We start from the raw sequence: 24,905 nt of genomic DNA on the forward strand, positions 1-24,905 counted from the left end.
CCTCCCGAGTCCTCACAAATAAAATATGACATTTCGGGTTTGCTTCGGGCTCGGGCCTGCAAATCAAGTTAATTGGTCGGGCTCGGGCCGGGTCGGGTTTTAATACCCGCGGGCCGGGTCGAGTCGGGCTGGATTTTTTAGGCCCGATCTCACCTCTAATGGAATGGTGACACAATGCACACATTAGCAAACGCCAGCAACACACTCTTAAGAAAGTCTGAAAACTGAAGAAAAAAAATACAAAATGGATTTAAATGACACATTTTCCGGAGCCTGTGATCAATATGTACACAAATTAGTTGAAACTGCTACAGGCTGACAGTTTTAGTCAGCTTTTTCTGATCAGATTGTGTAACAGCTTCAGACAGAGTAGTGCTTCAGTTAGCTTCACACCACTGGGGGTGGTGATCACACCAGCTGCATTACAAAAGCATTAAAATGATCATCTTGCTGTTACATTTGACTGTACTTACTTTTTGACTGTTACTTTTGGCTGTAGTCATCTGATCCAGCTTTAACACTATGACAGCTCTGCCCAGTGTTTTACCACAGCTATCCAGTCCACATTCAGGCTCTCACAGAAGTAGGACTGCTCTGTCACCTCCATTTCTCAGGTTGTGTTGTCGGTTTATGAGCAAATAAGCCTGTGATCCTGCGGCATGTTGGCGGCTCTGAGAATCCTGTTCGATGTGAGTGGATGGCCCGGCTCCTCCTCTGTCTGACTCAGCCATCTGAGTCTCAGTTGGTTATCAGACCTTGAGCGCAGTTTGTGCCTCTTTCTCCTCTATCTTTGTCTCTCTGACCGGTGTATAGGGACTGTTTGGTCGCATTGCTATCAGCTTACTTGAATCTAAAAGGTTCTGTATTTAGAAACGTTTTTATTGCTTTGAAACTAATTTGTAGAATTAGAAGATGTAAAGTCTGGTGAGTTGAATTGTCATAAAAATTGTCTTAAGTGTGCTGTGATTTTCTAATTTGTATTTCTCTCCATTAATTGTGAAATCTCTTGCTACAGAAAATGAATTTACTTGCTAGTTCATGTATTTCTAAAGTCTTGCATTGATTGAAATGTGCTTTTTGATAATTGTCTGCTGTTGTGACCCCTAAGCTTTGGAATGCCCTCCCTCTTCATCTAGATCATGCTCCTCCTTACCTCATTTTAAAACCCTCCTAAAAATATTCTTTTTCAAGATGGAGCTCAACAGCCCATGAGCTTTACTCTGAAGCTGTCAACTTTAGATTTTTATCTTTTGTGTATTAAGCCACTCTTTCATGTAATATTTTATATATTTTATATTTGTTTTATTGTTTCACTCTGTCGCGTTTCATTCTGTAAAGCACTGTGGTGCAACTTGTTATGGTTGGTTTACATGTGCTATATAAATAAAATGACTTGGCTTGACTTGCTTTTATTCCTGTTTATTTCATGCACATGTGGAAACAACAGAGCTTCTCATAATGCCTGTTTTTTCCAGTTTTTCTTTTTCTTCATGGCTTATTGCTCCTTGCTTCCCCATCTGTGTGCATCCTGCGTGGACTCCTTATCGCTTGTTTGCTCTGGCTGTTCAGTTGACCCAGTAGCACTGGGAAAACACTGCATCATAAATTGTTCGAATTTATGTACAGCCTGCTCTGTCGTTTTCATGTTCAACCTTTCAAAATGCATTTTCTTTCTACAGATCTGTGTTTTTTCACAGTCTGGAAATAAACAGAACTAGAATGTGTAGATGACCCCAGGACATTTAGTGCAACCTTAAAGTAATTTTGCACTGTGGTTTGAGTTTGAAATGATTACAAAGGCAGTTATTATGTTTATTTGTCAAGATAGCTTTTGGTAACTGTTTTAAATTGTGCTTTCTAGTATGTGACAATGGAACAAGTGCAAGTTTAACGAAATGTGCGAAGGACCATAAAGAATATCAGACATTTTTGAGATATTTCTGAGACACTGTAGACTTCTTATTCTCTTCACAAAGAAATCCTGCAGATCTCAAGTACTCTATAGACAGTCTGTTTTAAAGAAGTACTTTCTTATTGAATAAGACATTTGAGCTAGCTGATTGGTTTCTTTGCCCAAGTTGTCAGTCTCCCAGCCTTCAGCTTGTGCTTCAGAGACAGATCACTTTGTGCACAATTTCCCTGCTAATGATGGGGTGCTGGGGCACGTCCATGCATCAGTGGCATTGGAGAGGTAAGCTTCCATATTGAGTGGCATTCAGTGTGAATATGGATACAGTAGTGCATTTTCCCATTGAGAAGGGTGCACTGATATGTGCTGCCAGCCCCCTTCTGTGCTACAACATGTGGTCATTGACATCCTCTCTTTTTCTCAGTGTTTTTCTTTCCCTTCACATGTTTAAAATGTACCTGCTGCTGATTTTCAAAGACAAAAACTGGCTTTTTACAACGATATATAGTTCTTTGTCATTTCTTTATAGGGCTGACACTTATAATGGCACCGATTTGAATTTCTAAGTTTGCAGCAGCAGACTCTGTGTTTCTTCAGTGCTTTATAAGGAAAGCTGGCCAACCATATCTTCAGTATTTTGGATCAGTGCAGTGTAACATAAACCTAAATGCATATTGTGGGGAATATCTGTACAATACACCACCTTGGAATGGAACCAATAGATTACCTGTTCTCAAAAATGGTTATAGCAGACTTGGAAGAAAAGTTTATATTGTCACTCAGAAGACGTTCATGCAACCTAGTTTAGAAGTTACTATTTTGGTGTTTTCAGCTTGAAAATCAATGGTTCTACAGTCATATTATTGATCTCAAACATGTAATTCCTTTTATTAACTATGTCAGTTCCAATTGAACGGTAGTGTAGTTGAAACCTTTTAGACTGCAGAAGTATCAAGGAATATTGTACTCCATGCTTTTATATTTTGTATTTGACGCAAATCTCTATTGTGTTTATTATAATAGAACAACAGCTTCAGACACCACTCACATCTCCTGCTGATTTGGCCAGAAATTTTTGTACAGTCTGAGGTCTCTTTATACATGGTCTTTTCCTTTGCCCATTGCCCTCTGCATTGTTCTGTCCATCCAGTCAGCTTTCCTTTGTCTCACTGACTGCGTCAATCACTAAATAAAAGGCAAGATTAAACAGACAGATTAGATGTTCAGTCTTCCCTGAAAAAGGAAGAGTGAAACAGGCTATTTTTATTTGCTTGTCCTCTGCGTTCACAACAGTCCCCCATCCCAGATGTGTTTTTAATTCCACAAGATGCTCTGTAAGTGCTGCCCTCCTTCCCACGCTGTACTCCTGCCACAGCCGAATGTTTAATTGTGGTGCACCATTGGCTTTTGTTTTGTTTTTGTGCTGCAGAAGCTGCGAAGCAAATGACAGTGAGGGAAAATGTGTTTGGACTTTTTCACATTCTCCCTCCATTTTAACAGCATTAAACAAGTTTTCACTTTTAGCAAAGTGTGGAAATGGTGCAGTGCAGTTGACTATTATTAAAGGTAATGTGTAATAACATGAGCTCCAACTGGTTTAAAATCTGCAGCCAGAGATACCAGCTTAACTTCTGTATATTGAAGACGTACGTATCTTACAGAGCCCCAGTGGATAAACAAAGAGTTTTATATATAAATCAACAGTTGTTAGTAAATCAATGGTTTAAGCAAGTGTACTTCACCTGAAGACTGAGAGAACCTGAGAAAACCTCCATACCTTTTAATCTTTTATAATAACCATGATTTAAAAGGCAAATGAAATTGCCAATAGAATGCAAGGGGTTGTAACTGATTTATTTTCATGTAGAAAGTAAATGTTTTGCCCATATTAGTTTTTTTTTTTTTTTCATGATATCTGCATCTAATTTACAAAATGCTTTTTATCCTCAAAGAACCAGGAATAAATGCTTGTGTGCTGTTAGCATTCAAGTTGTAGATTGCATTACTGTGACATCAAAACTCTGTGTTTTACAACTTTAGGAGGACAGAGCACACTTATAAACTAATTGCTGTGAATAAGTGGGATTCTATGAAAGTGAGAAATGGTTCTGCAAACGGTTCAAAATCAGCTACTTCTGTTTGTCAAGTTTTTAAGACTGTTAAAACCAGGTACAGTGCCGTATTAGTTTTTGCTTCTTACTTACCATATGTCTTTTTATTTTCTCAGCCCACATTCCTCCCATCTTTTCCACCATAGCCATTGCCTGATTTGGTTTGTTCTTGTTAGCAGGCGCAGCAGTACAAGGATGCGCTCTACAGTCTAGGGTCTAGGGGGCCACAGCTGCCCAATAAGGCCCTGATTTATCGGGCTCCCCACAGGAAGGCCGCACAAAGACGCTGCTCCACTCACTTGTTTGTGCCGTTACTTACAGCTGACGAGGCAGGCTGCTGTGTATTGGCTGCCATGTGTCCTTAGGTGGTGTCTGGTGTAATGAAATGGCTCTCCTGCTAATGCGTCTGGCCTTGTGTCCTGTATCCAGGCTCTCTTTGTATTCATTCAGTCGTTTTTTTGTATCCTCTGGGATGGGCCTGCTAAAATAATAGACAGGCTAGTAGTTACGAGTGTCATTTGTCTAGAAGAACCGCTTCTTCACTGTTCTGTCAAAGGCAGGATGAAAAATTTTTCCTTCATTCTTCTGTTTTTTGACTGTAAATCTAGTTGTTTGTTTAATCTTTGCTCTTCCTTGCCCTCTGTGTTTGTACACTCTCTCTTCCAGATGGACATCAAATAAAACCAGTTCTCTAAAACAAATTTAAAAGCCTCATTTCAGCAGTGTTAATTTTCTATTTAGTTCTGCTGTCTAATTTTCCTGTTCTCTACCTCTTTCTCTCCTTTCAGTCCAATACCAGATGGAGATGATGCGTTCACTGCGTCACGTCAACATTGACCATCTGCATGTGGGCTGGTACCAGTCCACCTACTACGGCTCTTTTGTCAGCCGGGCACTGCTCGACTCCCAGTTCAGCTACCAGCATGCCATTGAGGAGTCTGTTGTGCTCATCTACGGTAAGTGGTGGTCCCAGATGATATCAAAATTTAGCTGCAATAAATGGATGTAAAACTGAACTGGATCGGTTTTTGCCAACTTGCGGTACTTGAGCATTATAATATAGACTTATAATGGGCAGAAAATGTAATCTATCAAAGCTCAGTATCACCTAAAACTTTAATTCTCATTTAATGCAGCACTAGAACAATTCAGATGGAAGGTTTCTTACACTTGCAAACTATATGTTGACCAATCACAAATGCTTATAATTGTTTTTAAGTTATCTGTTATCACTCTTATAAAGCCATTACCAGGTTTAGATGTAATAATTAGTAGTTTGATTCCCAGACCCCATAGCTGACAGTAATATTTGATTAGTTATGTTTATTTCCTTTGGGGTCTTACATTTGTTTACATCTGTGATGCGTAACATTGATATTAGTTTTAAGCGATAGAAATCCTACCTGGAACAGCCAATGCCAGAATCGGTATCAGTACAGTTGTAGTACTTATGTAGTTTTAATTCAGTAACACAGAGAAGGCCTGTTGGTGAAATTGACACATTTACAGTAACCATAGTTAAATACAACATAGAGTAAGCACACTATTCCTCTTAAAAAAAATGCATTTCAGTGTTCAACCTGAATCTAAAATATTTGTTAATTTCTTTGTAAAAGTATTGACAGATGTGGAGGGACGTTACTGTGCATAACTTAGAAATTCCTAAAAATGTCAATACAAAATACTGTACTGAGGCTGCCCTTGCAAAAAACACGAACAGCTGCACAGACATCTACTATAAGTCATTTCGCAGAGGAAATGCATAGGGCACATTCATTATCTTAGAATAATGAAGCCGGATGTTGTCTTTTTTCATGGCTGGTTTATCTGCAGATATTAAATCAAACAGAAACTTAAGTGCTGATTCTGTTAGGTTTATGAAGTGAAAGCAGAAATGTAAATGCCCAGACGCACTGACCTTAAATCAAGGTCTTTGATCTCAATAACTTCAGACGTGTAGGAGCAACTTAAGTGCATGTTTATTATACCAAAACCTTGTATTTTATTTCAGAGCCATACTCGCAGTGGAATAGGGTCACATATCTTTGTATTCAAAATACATCAGGTAGAAACGTACATTACTTGAGTCAACTTTACATGCTTACCTGGCTAATTTACAGACTAAACTGAGATTATGTTTATCATAATTGAGATCATGATTATTCAAGACCATTTTTGAGTGAGTGTGTGCATCAGTGTGCCAAATGAAATGAAGAATGAGAAAAGGCTGTTAATTTAAAAAGCTCTACCCTGCTTCAGCCTTAGATGAGTTGGTGTGCCTAATATATAATGTTTTTCACTTATGTCATTTCTGCAACCATTGGGTGTTATAAATGCCATTGATTTGATTTAGTTTGATTTATTGCATTACCCCATTTCAGCCATCCTCAACATTCATTTATACATAACATACAATTCCTAGTCTACTCTTATTGTGATATGATTGTGCAGTTCCTGTGCAGCTCTAATGTGAGCAACCATTTTCCTCATGCTCTTTTACCAAAATCACTGCTGGCCTTGTCATGTCCTCCAATATTATGTAACACTACAGTAATGAGTTTTAACCATCTGACCATGAACCACTTAAATCTATCGTAAAGCACGTCATTTGCTCAAGCAGGCAACTCTTGGGCTTTTCTCATTCTCAACAAGGGCCTCAATCAATAATACTATGCTTAATGGTTCAAAGCACCGCACAGAAATTGACATTATACCTAGTTAACGTCAAACGGGAATAATATTGATTCTTTTTGTTTCCCTGTGTTACTAGCAGCCTGGTCATTTTATTTGGATGGATCAGTCAATCACATGGCCAACTATCGAGTTAATGGCTTCCGACCACTGACTACTCCAGATTAGAGAATGCTATTAATGCAAAAGGTTTGATCTCTTCATGACAAGTTTTCCTAAATTGAGGTGAACAGTTGAAGAGGTCATGAGTGCATCTTTTTGCACATGGATTATTTCACAGCAATCTAGTATTGTTATATATTTGTTTTAAAATTATAAATGATAATAAATGGTGCATCTTGCAGAATTAGATTCAACAACATGTTAAAGTTTTTGCCGTGCATTACATATCAACCAATGAAAGCAAAGTAAAACATTGACATTGACCTTTTTAGTTGACAACCCAGATGGTGAAAAAATATAATGGCTGATGCTAATTCAGATTTCTGTATATCTTAGCTCGGTGATCACAGACTGCACAAATGAAAGACTACAGTTAATAGGTGAATGGGCACCAGAGTATCGATGATAACAAATTATATTTTGCACTGAAAAAAAAGTTGGGAACCTGTGTAGACATGTGCACATTATTCAAATATTGATAATATTGTGGGTGTTATGCAACATTTTTTACTCCTTTTAATAATATGCCAATAAAAATAAAAATAAAGACAAAGAAATGGTAAAACATCTTGTGGTTTACATTTGGATTGGACAAAAAAGTTAGTGAGTTAAATCTTTTATAGTACCAAAAAGCAATACTAGAATGGAAACAAAAAAAATAATTTTGCAATTCAGTTTCCAATTTTACCCTCACTATTTTTTATTTATTTGATTTCATATATTAGGTATTAATCTCGTTTTGTCTCACTCTTAAGGACCCATTCTTATATCTCGTCTTTGAGAGGTTTGAGAGACCCCATGTCTCCGTCCCCATATTGAACACTATTATATGACTAACCTGGGAAAGTTTTTCTGCTCAAACAATACTAAGAGCACTAATGCTGTCTTTTAGCTGTGTGACAGAGAGAAGGCTTCTCAGAGTTGGCTGCCACCAGTCAGTCTCCACAGGTATTGGCCAGCCTGAATTAAGAGCCACTGTCAATTGTCAATCTTGTGTAGAGCTGGTTTGGAGGTAGGAAAATGGCTTGTCTCAGAGGGTTGCAGGGGAGTGAATAAGTCAGTGGAATTTCTGGTCGCATGTAGTTCAGTGCCTGTTAGTTCCCGAAGTCTACGCCTGTATTTTCTCAGTATCTCTCTGAAGTAACAGGCATTAGCAGCAGCTGGGCAACAGACATCCCCAGCGCCTCCAGGGTACAATGCCTTTTTAAGTTGTGCATTTAGTTTCCTGTCATGAGCCTGAACACTGCTAGGGAAAGATGCTTCTCACTGGGAATAACTATTTTCAATCTGTAAAAAGAGCAGCATTTCAATTAAGTGACAAAATCAATGTAGAGTGCCAGAGAGGCTCAGCATGTTCCCAATGCTAGTGCAATGGCTTCTTCATCAGCACTTTTTGATTTCACATGTTTGCTCTCCAGAGATGACATGCTTCGTGTTCGTAAGTTCTCTTGTGTACAAGCTGTAAAACCTGATCTTAGATAGGCAAGCACCGATTTATTTTTGCAAAGAAACATAAGCCCCAGATTAGGAAATGAATGAATATAATTTTCTTGATGAGGCAGGGTTACATAATGTTTGATTCATTTTAAGTTTATTTTCATGATTACAAGGCCACTGTAAAGGACTGCCCAAAAATCCACACATTTGTTGTTGTTATTATGGTGTTTATTTGTATACATAGTGGTTACAATGCATAATTAATTGGCTATCTATGGACTAGGCAATATTGTTCCATTTATCTAACAAAGGTAATGGGATTTACCTTAATTAAAATTATCAAAGGGAGTTTACATTTATAAACATAAGTAAACACCAGAAAATGAGCGCTCTCTCCATAGCTCATAGCTTGTCTGTTTGAGCTGTGACTTATAAATGGTTTTGAGTTTGTCAAATCAATACACCATTTGAAAGGCTACAGTATGGAATATAATTTTTTATGATAAAAGACATTTCTTGTAGAACTATACCTTTTTTTATGGAAAAATTTATTCTTTTATTTTGTTTGGTTTGCTACTGGGGCAAATGAACATGAGGACTCTTCTAAATGCTCTTTTTTGTGTTGTTTTTGTTTTATATAAAATCTAAGTAAAAAGTTAAATTGTCTAAAGCACTAAGAAACCCACTGTAGTAGAAGAGTGTGGATGTCAACAATTTCTCAAAGAATATTTTGCATCTTAAAAAGCAATCGGCATGTTCTCCATAATTACTTTTATTCAAATTATCCTCAAGGTTCTGGACCTTGGAGATTCCAGGAAAGCTTTGTGACTTATTAGATTTTGTGACCAGTGCTGTCCTCTGTTTTTGTGTCATTACTAATCAAGAACACAATTAGGCACACTCAATCTCCCTCTTAATGCTCTCTCTCTCTCCTGCTGCTCTCCTGTCCCTGTAGACCCTATCAAGACAGCCCAGGGCTCCCTGTCCCTGAAGGCCTACAGGCTGACTCCCAAACTAATGGAAATCTGCAAAGAAAAAGACTTCACACCTGAGGGGTAAGTGTCTAAGTACCAGCAATCTTCATTATCCTCTGGAGTAATGCTCAAAATGAGAACTGCTACTATAAATGACTCATGTGTTTTTGCATATTTATAACACAGGCTTCCACTGCCAGTGATATTGAATGTATATATTTTCTCAGCTGCTTATTCAGTAGATGCAAATATAGGTTGGCGCTTCCATGGTGGGAGCTATTTAGTAGCAGTTGGAGAAGGATGCTGCTACAGATGATTTATCAGTGTGTCCTTGCCCGTCAAACAAATGTACCATGTTTATGCTGTTTGTGACCTCGAGGCTTATCATAATTGCTTTTAAATTGAGACTAAAAATGACTGTAATGAGGAGGACCATTTTCTATGCAGTTAAGGTGGTGCGCACAAACTCTTGCATGCATAAATAAACTAGTGAGGGGATCCATACACTACATACACCTCGAAGTAAAGACCCAGAAGAATCAAATTACTGTCCCTTCAAACTGCTTGCATGTACATTTTTGAAATTCTAATGGGAGTGGGTTGATTTGCAGCTGGCAGGAGCAGTCTGGGTTTGTCATTTCTCCTTGCTGTGTTCATTCACTTGCCCATGCGGCTCCGTTATTGACCAAGCGTTTCTTCTGCAGTTAAAACTCAGCTGATTTCTCCGGCATTTCATTAGTCCTATGATTTATTATGGCTGTGATCTGTAGCTATCAGTGTTCCCAATAAACTCATGATTGAGAGAGTTCAGCTCTGGGCTAGAAAGGGCAATATCATCACATTACAGCATAACAATCTCTCTAAGCCAATCTGATTATTTTCAGGGTTCACATTTGAATATCAATATTATTTCCCTTTTCTCCTAAAGATCCAAAACTTCAAAAGTACTTTTTCTCCTTGCTCTAAAACATGCAGAAAAGCCCTTCCTTTTATGTTGGCTATATTTGATGTGACTTAAGTGTGCATATATTGTGCACCTTTTGGAAATGAAAGGTGCACGGCTAGATGAATCTTGAATAGACCTCATTCCCTTTGAACTGGCCTCCCCCAGTCCGTTGGGCTACAGAGGCAGTGGTCAGCAGGCGCCTTTTCAACACGCAATATGAGCATCAATTTACTGCGGCCGTCCAGTCAACCTTTGGGTCCGTCCAGCGGGACTCGACTTGGAAAGAGCATGGCATTCCGCTTGCCAAAAGTCTAGTAGGGTTGAACAATTTGTCCTGTCTAAAATATGCTGTCCTTCTATTCTCCCCCATTGTACTTATTCCATCAGAATTCAGGCATGCAGAAAGGTCACCATGAATAGTAAGCACTTAGTGGATAACAGTGTTTGTATGTAAACTGTTTATATTATGTTTCCTCTGTGACTTACTGCTGGAATCAGCCTAATTATCCATACCTTTGTCTATCCATTGAACTGCAGTCGATGCCTATACCTTGCCAAGGTTGCAATAGAAAACATTTTAAGAATTGCATTAGGAGTCAAATGAAGCGACACACTTCCATCTATCACTCAGACAAGTATAATATAAATATCTTTGTGGTACAGTGCACTCGTAGGATTAATGCAGTGAACATATTGATCGGCAGCATATTTTATAAAGCTGCATTAGGCATATACAGACGTAATGTCTGTCTTGTTCACGTTGCACAAGTGGTGATCCTGAGGAGTCAGTCAATGCAACTGGATTTATGCAAGACATTAAGCAAAGTTGGAAGTTTCATTTTGTGTTAAGAGGCCGTGGCAAGGATGCTGCTTTTAGCTCTTCGGCCTCAAATGAAAAGTCTTTAAAAACCATTTGACGCTTTCAATCGTGATCATAAAAATACTCGTTTAGGTTTTCCAGTAGTTTTCGGTTGTGTTGTGTGTAATATGTGCATTTAACTGTACACATGCAAATAGTACCACATATACTTACTATGCATCTCACTTTTCCATTACCATACATGAGGGCACTCTTCTTTTGCACAATGCTGGCATATGTCAGCAGTGGAAATGTTTCAGAGGTTGACTTCTCTACACAATGTATTCATGTCAGACGCCTGAAGCAAAGTTGCATCTCACATTCACATTAATAATTGCTATGTGTATGAAAAACGGGCTGTGCGTGTACTCAAAAGAGGAATGTCAAAAACATACAAATGTGAGCAGAAAAATTGAAATCCAGTTGGATTTTGTTTAAAGCCAACATAGAGTATTGTGGTATTGTACTGTACAATAAACCTACTATTGAATAGGTGGAATCTGCTGTGTCTAGAGATTGTTAGATTGAACACTATTACCATACTAAAAATAATAGCCATTTATGGCATTTCCATAGAAATAGTTCTTACTTAGACGGGCAGGTCACAGAATGATTTAAAAGAAACAAAAAGTATTGATGTTCATTATGTATCTGAAAGAATTCATGATTCTAGTCTTATTTACACAATGATTACACTGGTATCTTGAACGAGGTATTACTTCATGTTCTGCTTGCCTTAAGAATATCACATTTTTACAATTATTCACAATTATTGACAGCATGACCAAATGGTGAAATCCTTAATTTACTTTCTTAATCACCATTCCTCATGTGGCCAGATTTATTTTTGTTTTTTTATGATTATGTTGTGACCTGAATAATCTTGATCTATTATTAACTGAATAATCCTGACACCCCTTCTGCCCACATAACAGTAATCCTTTTTCTTTCTTTCTAGTCTGAAGAAAGCCAACATTGGCTTTGAGCACATGTTTGAGGAAGTGCCCATTGTGATCAAAAACTCTCACCTCATCAGCGTCCTGATGTGGGAGCTGGAGGACAAGTCCACCGTTAGCGACAAACATGAACTGCTCAACCTTTCCAGCAGGTGAGACAATCCTTTTACCCACAATGCTTCGGGGCTGGACATCTCTCTGGTGTTATGGTGTTAGACAGTGAGCATTTGAAATCTGTATCGGCTCTTTCAGACAAGCTTTTCCTCTGGGGACTCGCTCACATTTTACAGGATATGTCTGCGTGGCGTGCTGTGCTGTGGAAATGTGCCGTTTTATCATTTGTCCCCTTTAAAAAGATCCGACCTTCAATTCAACAGTAAATTTTCTAATCTAACTGTGGTATGGCACCAGAGGCTTTAGTTGTCCTAAACATGCAGCTTGGGGACTATGCATGAACTTGCACTTTTCTCATGTGGGGCTTTTTATTTCCATATTAAAGTCCCGGTTTAGCCCTTCAAGTGTCTTGTTGACAAAACGGCACAGCGGTAATCTTATGTGACTCTGAAAGACCCTGTTAATATCTTAGTGCAGGGAGGCTCTTACATCCTTCAACTTCAGATCTTTTTAAGCCTCAATCACAAAAGTCCCTGGGTTACACTGTGGCCTGATATGCTTTCACAAAACGGCTGCTACATAAGGTTACTGTCATGAGAAACATTTATAATATTTCACTGTAATTATCACGTGTTTGTTTCAAGTTAGAAAATGTAATCTTCGTCTTGAACAGTCAGTTTTTGGTCATATGTAATTTCAAAGATCTTGTTTTGAAAGTTTGAATGTTGTTCACAAGAAATACCTGTTGTGATTAATGCAGTTATAGCTGAATATTGTTCTTGTCAAAAATGTACTAGCAATAGATTGGCTATATAAGGTGAAGCACCACTTGTTTACATGCACACCAAAATCGAACTATAATCAGATTTCTGGACTTTTAAAATGACTTAAGTGACATGCAGGCCACAAAATCTGATGTGAGTAATCAGAGGGACCATAATCAGATTTGGAGTCCACATGTAACCGCAGCCACTGTCTCTTAAAACTGCAGCCTTCTCCTGTAGACATGAGTTAAGGCTTTGTCTAAATTAAAATTGATTTGACATTAGGGAACTCCTGGCATTAATCTGCCCCATCTGCACTGTCCTAAAGTGTACCCAATTGGAAACTAAAGGCACATCGATGTACACTTAACGTTTACACAGCACACATGAGTGGAGTCCCTTTCCAAGAGATCTTTAAGTGTGCCATTTAATATTGCATCTATCAAAGTGCATTGCATGATAAGACATGGAAAATAAGCCAGAAATTGGTTACCAAAGCCTTTTTAAAAGCTTGTAAAATAACCATTTATGCCTTTGGTTTTTAATGGAACAAAGAGATTAGTTCAAGACCCTATTTTAATTGCAAAGCTGGGTTCAAAAGGGGTGCCATTTATCCACAAAGGGTCATTCTGGTGATGTAAGCCAGAGTGTGTGAAATGCACAATTAAAGGAGATAAGACGGTGGCTTTGTTTTGATTTTTATAGTGCATTATCCCCCACTTGGTTTTATGGATAATTTTGTTGGCATTTTGATCATGACTGTCTCCTTTTACACATAGCAGTAACTTTTCATGAATCCTCAATATTTTGGCCTTTTCGTTTACACAACACGACAATATGTGTTCCAGGTTTTTATAAGAGATAGTACAATCTCTCAGCAGGGTGCCATTGTGAGCTGTGTAAATACTACAATGATGTCCTAGCTCTGGTCTAGACAGTGACTGGCCATATGCCAGTGGAGAATTGTTATGAAATTTAAATTGTGGCCTAGCTCTAAGGATTAAGATACTTATTATTGCCATATTACTCTACCCTATTTCTTCAAGTACTGTTATTGTATTTGTTTAGCCTTATGATGCTAGCTTCTTGACTGATGAGAGATAGCCATTTTACTCTACTGTACATTTAATTAAAAGTATTTTAAAATATCTCAAATAGTAGGACCTGTCATTAGGCTGTGCCTTCCATCACTAATGAGCACAATATGAACAAATCTCCTCATTTCAACCTAGTGCCTGGCTCTTTAAGTTGTGCGTTTAGCTCTCAGAGGCTCCCAGCATCGGTCTCAGGAGAATTTATCAGCAATCATTTATGGAGATAAACCGCTGCAAGTGGAGCAACAGCTGTGAAGCTGCTAATCAAAAAGCTTCCCAGGGGCAGGTGTGAGAAATTAGCACAATAACGACACAAAGTGCTGATTTGCGCACTGCTGGTGTCCAACGCTCTCGACTCGCTCCTGTACAGCGCTGCATCACCACTTGTTATGATTCTCCTCATCTGTGTCCTTCAACACAAGTAAGCCATGAATTTAATGAGGGCTCTAATGTACAAAGCAGAGTTAAATACATGTGGCAGGGAGACCAGCCTTATACGGCATCTCACTGAGTTTGAAAAATGAACAATGTGCTAGCGCAGCACATTGTTCAGGCCCACTCTGAAGTTGTGACAGTGTTTGAAATGTCCCAAAGTAGGGCAGAAACACAGGCCCATAGCTCTTCGCAGTCTCTGCAATGGGATGTTTGGCAGGATGAAATTGTTTCCTGAAGTTGTCAGATGGCTCTGCGGTTCTGTCCTTGTATTGGATTGTAGTGTCCGTCTCCCTACATCCTCAGCTGACAGCCCCACCCTCTTCCTCTCATTCCCACCTCTTCAAAAACTAAACCATAATGGGTTTTATTTAATGTTTTTCCCCTTGTCTCATTTCCCAATCTGAAGCTCCATTTGTCACTGTCATCTATGTCTAAGGCTGAGTGAGTGCATTTTCACTCCAGAAAACACCGTTGTTCTTACCACAGATGATGTTGAGCCTGGAGATGGATTGCATAGATGTAAATTTGTTTGTGTAGCTTCCTCTCTAGACTGCATTGAAAGGCTTTATATCTCCAATGTTCCAAAGCAGTCTATGTATTTAAGTTGGCGGTGATATGATGAAAAATGTCTGAAAAGTCAAGTTATTTTTTGAAAGTGTTCACTATAGCAATATCCACACTAAACAAAATTCATGAGATGGTTTCCTGCATTATTTACATGGTCTTCCCTTTGATTAAAAATATGAAATGAATGCATGCCTAAAGATTTTTTTTTTGCATTTATTTAATTTGACCTGATTTTTACTAATGCATTGAGTATCTGTGGACTTATCTAATATCAATCTAAAACCCACCAGACAGCGCAGGCTTATTTGCCTGATTTAAGCCCCGATTTGGAGGCGTGACCCTGAGGATTCTTGTATGAGATTTTGAAGCCACTCAGATCCACATGTGTGATGTCAGTGCGACTCTGAGCTGCTCTGTCATACCATGAGCACAAAACATCATTGTCACTGCACCAGCCAATAAAGCAGATGAGGGCAGACCGGGGCAGGCTGAGTGATGGACACAGAGACATCTAATAATCCAGTTTGAAGCATAAAAAGATGAGTGTATTATGTTTACATAAATGCTGTGAGGATCTGTGAGTGAAGCTGCTGCAGATTTTCAGTGGTAAACAAAAGATGCCAGTTTTCTGTATATGCAAACATTTTCTGAGGTAAATTTTATGAAATGACACGATTTTGACCTCTTGTCACTTCTTGTGGTGTGCATGCTATTCACTGCAGAGTCTGCACTCATGAGATCAGAAGATTTAAATTCTCATGATTCTCTTCCTGTCTGTGGTCTACACCTTTTGTCTCATGTGTAAAAAGTTGCTTAAGACTCAAAAACCCTGTAGTGTGTGGCAGGCTTTAGCTGTTACATACATGAAATTATCTTTCTTTTAAACCATCAGATCTTTCCTCAGTCATTTTTTGTGCTTTTTAGAAATGTCCCCCTGCAGTACATTTAAGTGACTACATACTGTGTCCCTGTCCATCAGTTATAAAAGCTTCATCAGAGTGGCACTGTAGGAATAGAAGGCATTCTCTGTGTTCTTTTGGCAGCTTCGTTAAACAACTCCCAACTGAACTCATAATTTACTGAGTGTCAGCCGTATTCCTGCAAATCGATGCAGTTTTTAAGTGTACCCTCTATTGTCCTTGTTTTAATAGGAATACATAGTGGCCCACCCTGTGCAAAAGCAGGCAGCCAGACTTGGCCCTAAAACAGACGGAGGAGCCCCTCAGTACACTTTGATTTGTCATTCAGGAGAGATCGAAGGCTTGCTGCTGACCTGTGTGAATAATTTAGCCTTTGCTGTATGTGACCAGGTCGTGGTGTAGTGTGCAAGACCTTGTTCAATATATTTGTAGCCAATAGTGTTTTTCAATACATTATTTAGAAAGCTTTGGACAAAAGGTGTGGGCTGAGCTACTGTGGCTGTTTAGGGAGTATACTAGAGTTGTACCAGAAAAATCTATACAATATGGTGAGTATTTGAGAAACCATGACTTGAAAATGCACTTGGACAACAAATCATTTTATGAAAGATGAGCCATCATTTTATTGTTGGGAGCAGCGTTTTATGGTCTGGTCTTTCACTATGCTTTAGGCTTATGATTTTTGAAGGGCAGCTGTAAAACTGTTACCATCAGTATCTTCAGTTTACCTCGTGAAAGTTTTGTCCTAAAACATTTGACCTCATCACAAATTCTGAGTTGGTTCTAAAACAATTTAACCCAGGGTATAATTCACCTGTTCTCAATGTCAGATATTCAACAGCATGGTCAATATGTATTGGGTACTCACTATTTAATCCCGTTTAATCCCCAAACCTGGTCATATAAATTAAACTCATTAAATCCCTGGTCACCAGGAGAGGTTCTAGGGGAGGGGCCACAGATCCCTGGCCCCACCTCTAATCAGATTGGCCCCTAAAGTGCCCCTGTTCTGTCAATCAACTAACAAGAAGAACAACCGGAGAATTCAATGATCACTAATGCAATTCCACCCCCAAACTCTTGGTAGCAGTAGACGTATTGTGGCAATACAACTTAATGGGAGAAGAAACAGACTTGTGGAGCGCTTTTTTACTGTCTATGCTTGTATTGACACCACACCGAGTTAATAATTTGTGTGCTTGGATATATCCTGTATTTGGTCCCTGAATGTAACATGGCCCCTGTTTCTGAAAAAATCCTAGAACCGCCACTGCTGGTCACTGCAGAGTTACCCTTACCTCCCAATGAGAAAGTGAATTTCAACATGTTGCTGGAGCCCAAGAAGGAAAAAATAGCCTCACTTGCCAACTCACTGCAAGTTTATAAGCATTGGGCATGTGATACACCACAGATGTTTTGAAGCATCCTGCCCTGACTAAATTATTTCCTATGCATATTTTATAAATACCCACCAAACAAATTAGCTACCATATTGGCTGATGAAATGGTATAAAATGGGCTTTCGTCAGCGAGAATCAGTTTTGACACAGCCAGCGGGTCACAGTGGGGAGGTGTTCCAGTATGCTTAGCTTCTGGGCCGTCACTTTTCATGTTTACAGCTCTCGGACTCTGCGACCGAGGGATGACAAATTGATCACACAAGTCCTTTCACGCAGCATGATGGCACTTGAGTTTCCTGCCTAAACTACACATGTAACTACCAATAATCAATATGACATTTTTGTGCTATTTGCTTCAAAGGGCCCATATTCTCCAATTTTCTGATCTATTTTATAAAGTTGTTTCCTCATCAAAAACATACCTTTAGTAATGTAGAAAGTGCTTCACTGTGTCTTTAAATTCTATACAGTTTTACTATTTGGCTATTTTCAGCCTTGGAATCTCCACTGAACAAAAGGTATCTGTTAACTTGAAAACTACCAGTACATGACATCACAAGGTGGAACAGAACATTTTGAGCTTTGGGGATGCAGATGGACTAATAATAAAGGGTTACTCAAACATGTGTGAATGAAACAAAACAACTCTGAGAATGTTTTTGATGAGGAAACACCATTATAACATGGCTTAAACCTCACAGGAGTCAATTTTGTTTAATATAGGACCTAAAAAAACAAAACATGAGTGTCCATGCCACAATTTCATTTATATTTTTGGAATTTTATCTGCTATGTTGTCATGGGCCCCTCTTCTTCCTCTAACAGTCTGGTACAATTCACTTAAGTTAGTGGAAACTCTTTCAGACAGTAGAAATGTGTTCCATAGTGGCATCATGGCAAAGGTACTATTCTGATCCTGACATTCAAAGACAACAGCTCCTCCACAGTGTAGACGTGATCTTCATTTGCATTTGTTTACATGGAAATCTGATTATGGTGGGGCGCTTGTATAGTAGTTGACAGCAGCAGGATGCTTAGCTGATGTAATTAGGATCAGGGCTGTCAGTTTGTGTGTTTAGATTTTGCCTATGCTACATACGACAGATTATTACGCTATCGAATGCCCGTCAGTCTTCAACAGGCACAGTGGCCGCTTTATTATCTGCACATGATTCATTTCTATGGACCATTACAGGCATGCAACTAATGATCATTTTTCTCATTGATTAATCTTGACTATTCATTGATTCAGTTAATTTAGTCAACAGATTGTGAAGACTTTTTTTTTTTTTACGAAATTTGAACCAGTTGAAGCTAAACAGATGTTGCTCAAACATCTTGACGGTACAATAAAAGACTACAATACTGCTGCTCATAAAAGTATACAATCTCAAGTTTGTATATAGTCTGGAAAACAATTATTCAACTTTTAAATTAGTTGACAATCATTCCAATAATCTTTACTACCCATTGTATATACTTTCTATAAAAAAAAGCATTTATTTTTTGACACTCAAGTATGGTGTGAACTTATGTCTGTGCTATTGGATAGTATTTGGCAAATGAATCCATGTTAGAAGTATTTGGACCTGATAACATGCCCACTCTATATGGACTTGATGATTGATAGATAGCCAAGAAATGTTAAAGTTGTAGCTAAGTTTATCTAACATCTCCAAAGTTATTGTAGCAGATGCCATTTTAGTGTGCACTACTTTAAGCCAAGTTGAGAGCATGTGAAGTCTTGACAACAAAAGTATATTTCAGCTGTGAATGTGCGGAGCCATGGGAGAAGAGTATTGATTTATGAAGTGGCTAATTGAAAACTCTCACAACAGCAGAGTAGAAGTGACTGAATATGCCCACAAGACGTTAGCATTCTGTCTCGTCCATCAGAAATGGCCACAAAACTCAAATACCGATACATCAGCAAACATCCCGCCAAACCCCACACAGCCCTGGCTCTCCTTGTGGCTACAGTTGTCATTTGAATAAACAGAATATGTTTTTCCACCAGTACGAGCTGTATTATGTATCACCCAAACACTCATGAAAGAGCAATCCTGAGAGGAGCGGTGCCGGTGACTGACTTTGAGCAAAAAAGTGAAGTACCAAAGGTTGAACTTGGAGCAACTTAAAGAGACTTGTAAAAAGAAGATTGAGGCTCAGGGGAGGTGGGCACAGAGGATAGGCAGGCAGACAGACGCGGTTGTGTTGTGTTGAGGGTTGTCGGCATAGCGATGTTGGGAAAGGATCAACGATGTAATACCGGAGCAGACTGATGCAGCTCGGGGACAAGTGGAGGGGTCAGTGGGCCCGGGACCCCTCGATCCCCGGGAGGCGGAGTTTGATGTCGGATGTTTCTCAGGATAGCTATGAGTGATGGAGCTGCTGCAGGGACAAGGCACAATGGCCACCAAAAACAGACTGTACAAAGTAGCATTTACGATGTTTCCATCTCTCAGGAGGGTCCTACATCTAAGTCACATTTTCATTGAATTGCAATTTTTCTTGAACTTATTTTTAGATTGATTGATCATGCAGAGTCACTGTGGAACAACTGCTTCCTTTTTGGAGATTGCCCTTTCGTTTCTTTTCAGTATAACTTTATTACAAAACTTCTGCATGTACTTTCCCCTCGTATCTGATCACTGTATTTTACAACCATGAGCCATGCAACTTTCTCAAGTTATTAAAAAAATCTTATCTGTATAAATTTTGTGAAACTTAAGATCAAACTGGATCTTGAAGGTCACAAAGCCAAGCAAAAATGGAAGGCTAATGCAGATAGCTGTGAGGAGTTTTGTCATTTTGATTTGCTTAAAATATATTGCAAGTATTTTTCTGCATTGGTGACAGCTCTACTTTCAGACTCACTGTATTGTTTCTCAGCTTGCTCTTCTGACATGTTCTGGAGTCAGTCAGCCTAACTTTTTACTACACAATCTATTATTTATATTTCACAATTTTATATGTTGCATAACATTGAAATAGGGGTGGACAATATTGACAAAAAAGCCCCCCCTCTCCATTATCTTGATTACAATATTCACTTGACATTTTAACAATATATAAGGATTGTGCTAAAATGTTCTTGTAAACGTCTTGGTTGAAATTCATTATTGCACAAATTGTAAATAGACTCTCTTAACCACAAAAGCTCATAAATATCACTGCACCCTTACATAAAACAGGGAGGTAATGTATAATAGTTTTGTCTATAGAGATATGTGGTATTCTTTGTCTAAAACAGTTGCTACTAGTATATTATCCTTTTATATACAGGTGGATATATATAATATATATATATATATATATATATATATATATATATATATATATATATATTAGCCCGACCGATATGGATTTTGTTGTGGCCGATATGAAACCGATATAATGGGAGTTGGAGCTGCCAATATATTTAGTGATGTAAAAATTCACAGTAAATCTTGAATTGTTTACAAAACTTAGGTTTGGCTCTAGTAGATTCTAAATTGGGTTTATTTAGGCAACATTTATTGTTATTCTGACTCTTTACGTCATATTTACAGACAGTAGATTGGCCTAATGGCATTTTTGCATCACATTCTAGCTACTAGTGATGGGTGTTCCAGTTCTTTTTAGAGAACCGGCTCTTTTGGCTTGGCTCACTAAAGCAGCTGGCTCTTTCGGCTCCCAAGCGACTCTTGAGATTGTTTTGTTGCAAGCAGAACTAAACCAAAACTGAACCAGGACTGAAAAAGGACTAAACCAGGACTAAAACATATTTAAACCATGTGTAAAACAGGACTAAACCAGAACTGAACCAGGACTGAGTGTCGGGACTCGGTCTCTCCCTCACTCGAGCCCAAGATTAGTCCTGGTTTATTCATTTTATGCAAATATGCACTTTTTTTTTTTTATCCTATGCACACGCAGATTTCTGAAAGTTTCGTTTTCAGCTGCTGCTGCTGTCAAACTACGGGTCTACAAGCGGCTTGAAGAGAAAAAGTGAGAAAAAGAGAAAACACGGCTCCCAATGAGAAACATGCTCCCGTTGTTTGCTTCAAAGATCCGGCTCTAAGAGCCGCTTCGATCGCGACCGACCCATAACTCCTAGCTAGTAAATAAACTACCGCTATTAGCCTTTAGCCGTAAAAACGTGTGCGCCGCGGTAATTAATTATATGCATAAATGTGGATCATTCACACGTCTATTCACAGCTCATTTACATATGAATGCTGGTCCAGTAGCAAATATACGGCCAATGTAGTCACTTTACAATAGGCCAATAGAAAACAGCCTGTTTATTGGCGGGAGCTACAGCAGCTAATCGCTAATAACAAATAGCCAAAACTAGCTTCAAAGTCGATGTATTTCCAACACTCACCGCTCACACAGGCTCCTCCTCACATCACAAGTCTGCACTAATAAATGTCCTTTTATTCCAGACTCAAACCGATTGTCCGTAAAAATAATATAATCTCACTGTTGCGCACCGCTCGGGTGTAAACAATAGCACGTGAGTGAAGTGACTTGACTCTGTTGGTGTGTTCAGGGACAGTATGGACACAGACACAGACAAATTACACCGCAGATAAATACTGATGCGGAGCCACATATTAGGACATTTATCTGTCTGTAAATTGGATTAAATGAACATAATGTACAGAGTCTAAACTTTATAACGAGGTATAACATGCCCACTTGAAATATCGGCCTTTATCAGCAAGCATGTCTCCATGTCGGCTCTAATATATATATATATATACACACACACACACACATATACACCACCTATACGTTTAAACTTTTTTCAGCTTCACTGTGACCCATATTGGGAATTTGTCGTTCCCCATTCTCACACCAATTCTTAGTTAAGTCACTGTGAAATACTTTTGAATGTTACACTTCCACTGTGCCATATGCAATACATGTCATCACAGACACTAGGTTCCAGATGAAGTCCTTGCCTGGACATGCCCTCGAGCCAGAATCTTGTCCATTTCTGATTCAAATTGACCAGCTGTATTGGCAAAACATAAACTCATGACTCTTGCTTGTCTTGTAGTAACCACCTGGAGAAGAGCCTTCAGCTTTTGATGGACAGAGTTGATGACATGAGCCAGGAGATCGTCAAATACAACACCTACAGCCGCAACCTGAGCAAGCAGCAGCAGCAGAAGCACCAGGTAAGACTAGTGTGTACTATAGTGCACAGTACCAACCACCACCTACTACCAGTGCACATTCGGGGAGAGTTCAACACAAACTCACAGTGACGCATTCAAACACAATCGCCCACAGTCGGAAGGATGAAAAAACCTGTACACAGCTTTTCTCTCAGTCTCGGACACAAGCAATTGAAGCCATAATCACAGCATGCAAACAGCAGACACGCCAGGTAGCCAGGGAGAGGGCAGGAAAAATATGGACTCACATTATATGTGTGCACCCACTGAGAGTCGCAGCTCTAACAAAAGTAACAAGCAAACAGGGCATTTTGAACATTTACCAATATATGCACATCGGGACTGTACCCATTATAGTCACAGTGGGGACGCTTGTTGAAGTCGTCGTTGAGGGTAGAAAATGTCAACTTAAAATGAACACATACAAAAAAGAGGATGTTTACATTGGGCCTGCTGCTTTTAGATGGGTAATAACCTTTTAGGACTATAGGATTCTGCTTTGTTTTTCTTTGTTGGGGTTTACTAGTATTGCATTCAGGAATCACTTTTCCAAGTTCCCCCATATCTTTACTAAGGTAAACTTCAAACGTTTGTTAGGTGACTGGGATATCAGGCCACAATATTATCACTTCAGTATACCTGCACCCGCATCAGTTTAGTATAGGGCTTAATGGTTTTGAAAATATATCTAATTACGTTTTTTTGTTTCAAGCATTGCCATTGCAATTACTATTTAGATCTATGATTCAATTGTAGGATTTAGTTCAAAGTTCATGGTTTAGAAAGAGAATTGAAATTAGAACTGTTAAGCATTACAAGAATAACAGAGTTCAGAATTGGTTTGTAGAGGTCTCAGCTACAGGGTTAGCTGGTTTTAAACATAATAAAGATATTTTGTTAACAGAAAATTATGTTACCTAAATAATTGCTGTTGTTTGCAGAGCCCTGTTTTTTAAGTCTACACTGCAGTGCTGGCATCTTTCATGCTGTATAGGCCCATAGCTTTCCTCTTTATACTTTAAATTTTTATAATGGCATTTTTTCAGCAGCACATTAGTTCATGATTTGGCCATTATGTGCCAAAGGTTCTCATGGGACATTGTCAATTTCCAACAAACTGAAAAAAAGAACATCATAATTTTGCACATGGGGCATAGAACTCTTATGTTAAGTATATTTGGATATATTGTGGCAGATACAATGGCATTCTGATGGCAGGTTTAATGAGCTAGTGGTGGTGGTGATTTCATTGTCCTTTCACACTGGCAGGTCAGGGGCTACAGCTCTTCCAAGAAACATGCACTTCTGCCAACCACCAGCCATCATTACTTATGCCAGCAAACACAGACAGGAAATCGAACAAGCCTGATTGGCAGCTATGCCCAAAAGACATGTTTTGTCAATAATCAGCATCAATTGTTACTTGTTGTTGTCTGAACGTGGCAGGCCAAATTTCCCAATTTGGCTCAAATGAAAAAAGTATTGTTAGATTCTTTGTGCTAGGGTCATATCTACATTTGTTATCTTTTAATACAGAAACCCACCAAATGAATGGAAAATGAGGTCAAGTACAAGTGGCATTCAGGACCGGAACATAATATAAGTCTGTCTTTGGGTTTGAGTTTGACAGAAAAGCTGCTCATTCTGAGGCCTGTTGCCTGTTAATTGCCAGTGTTGGCTTGTTTCTTTGCCATGGCCTGCTTGAGTCCGTATTTGGGATTAATTCTTTTCAGATGAGATGTGATCACGTTGCCGGCAGCCTTGGGTCCCTTTTCGCATCTATTTATCTCTCCAACTTTTCTTTATGAAATGATTTTTTTTTGCAGACTTTCTTTTTAGTCAATGCACTTGGATTGGTTGTGTAATCTAAATACCATCTTTCCACTCTCGATACAAGCCAGAACACATGAACCAGCTTTTGCAGCCAACAGCGAGAAAACAATTAGACAAACACAGGAAGAGCTGGAAGATTGGCTGCATTTATTCAGTGAAGAAATGTAAATGGGGAAGCTGGACAGTATCCACTCTCCTGTCCTCCTTTCCCACCTTTTCCTCTTGAGCTCTCTGGACAAGGAAGTTTAAGCAAAGACAAACAGGTTTAAAAAGTCATTCCTGTTATTTTGTGTTGACACTAATGAGGAGAGAGTGACTAATGTTAACCTTCACATTTCTGTCACGACAATATCATTGCTCACCTCACCGAATACATACAGCCAATGCAGATCACCGTCTTTCTCATGGCAAGCACGTCCCTACTCCATCTGCTGCATTAGTTTCTTGTCAAATAAGTGGGCATTTTCATCAAAATAACAGCTAGTTTTGTGGCAGAGAATTTGATTTATGCTCCAGCGAACAAGGATGCGTTCAGTAGGTTAAGCACAATGGGTACATGGAG

General features: G+C 38.9%; 1 protein-coding gene across 1 annotated transcript in view; it reads left to right on the forward strand.

Moving 5' to 3' along the window:
• Positions 1–24,905, forward strand: part of LOC110171598 (eukaryotic translation initiation factor 3 subunit H) — a 52,914-nt gene that overhangs the window by 20,491 nt on the left and 7,518 nt on the right. Inside the window, exons 3-6 of the mRNA XM_020937335.2 lie at positions 4,809–4,976; positions 9,266–9,365; positions 12,048–12,197; positions 22,390–22,510. Coding sequence (XP_020792994.1) covers positions 4,809–4,976; positions 9,266–9,365; positions 12,048–12,197; positions 22,390–22,510 — 539 coding nt within the window. The remainder of the gene's footprint in view (positions 1–4,808; positions 4,977–9,265; positions 9,366–12,047; positions 12,198–22,389; positions 22,511–24,905) is intronic.

The sequence above is a fragment of the Boleophthalmus pectinirostris genome, unplaced genomic scaffold (assembly GCF_026225935.1).
Source record: "Boleophthalmus pectinirostris isolate CB_2022bp ecotype Guang Dong unplaced genomic scaffold, ASM2622593v1 HiC_scaffold_6, whole genome shotgun sequence".
NCBI classification, from domain to species: domain Eukaryota; kingdom Metazoa; phylum Chordata; class Actinopteri; order Gobiiformes; family Gobiidae; genus Boleophthalmus; species Boleophthalmus pectinirostris.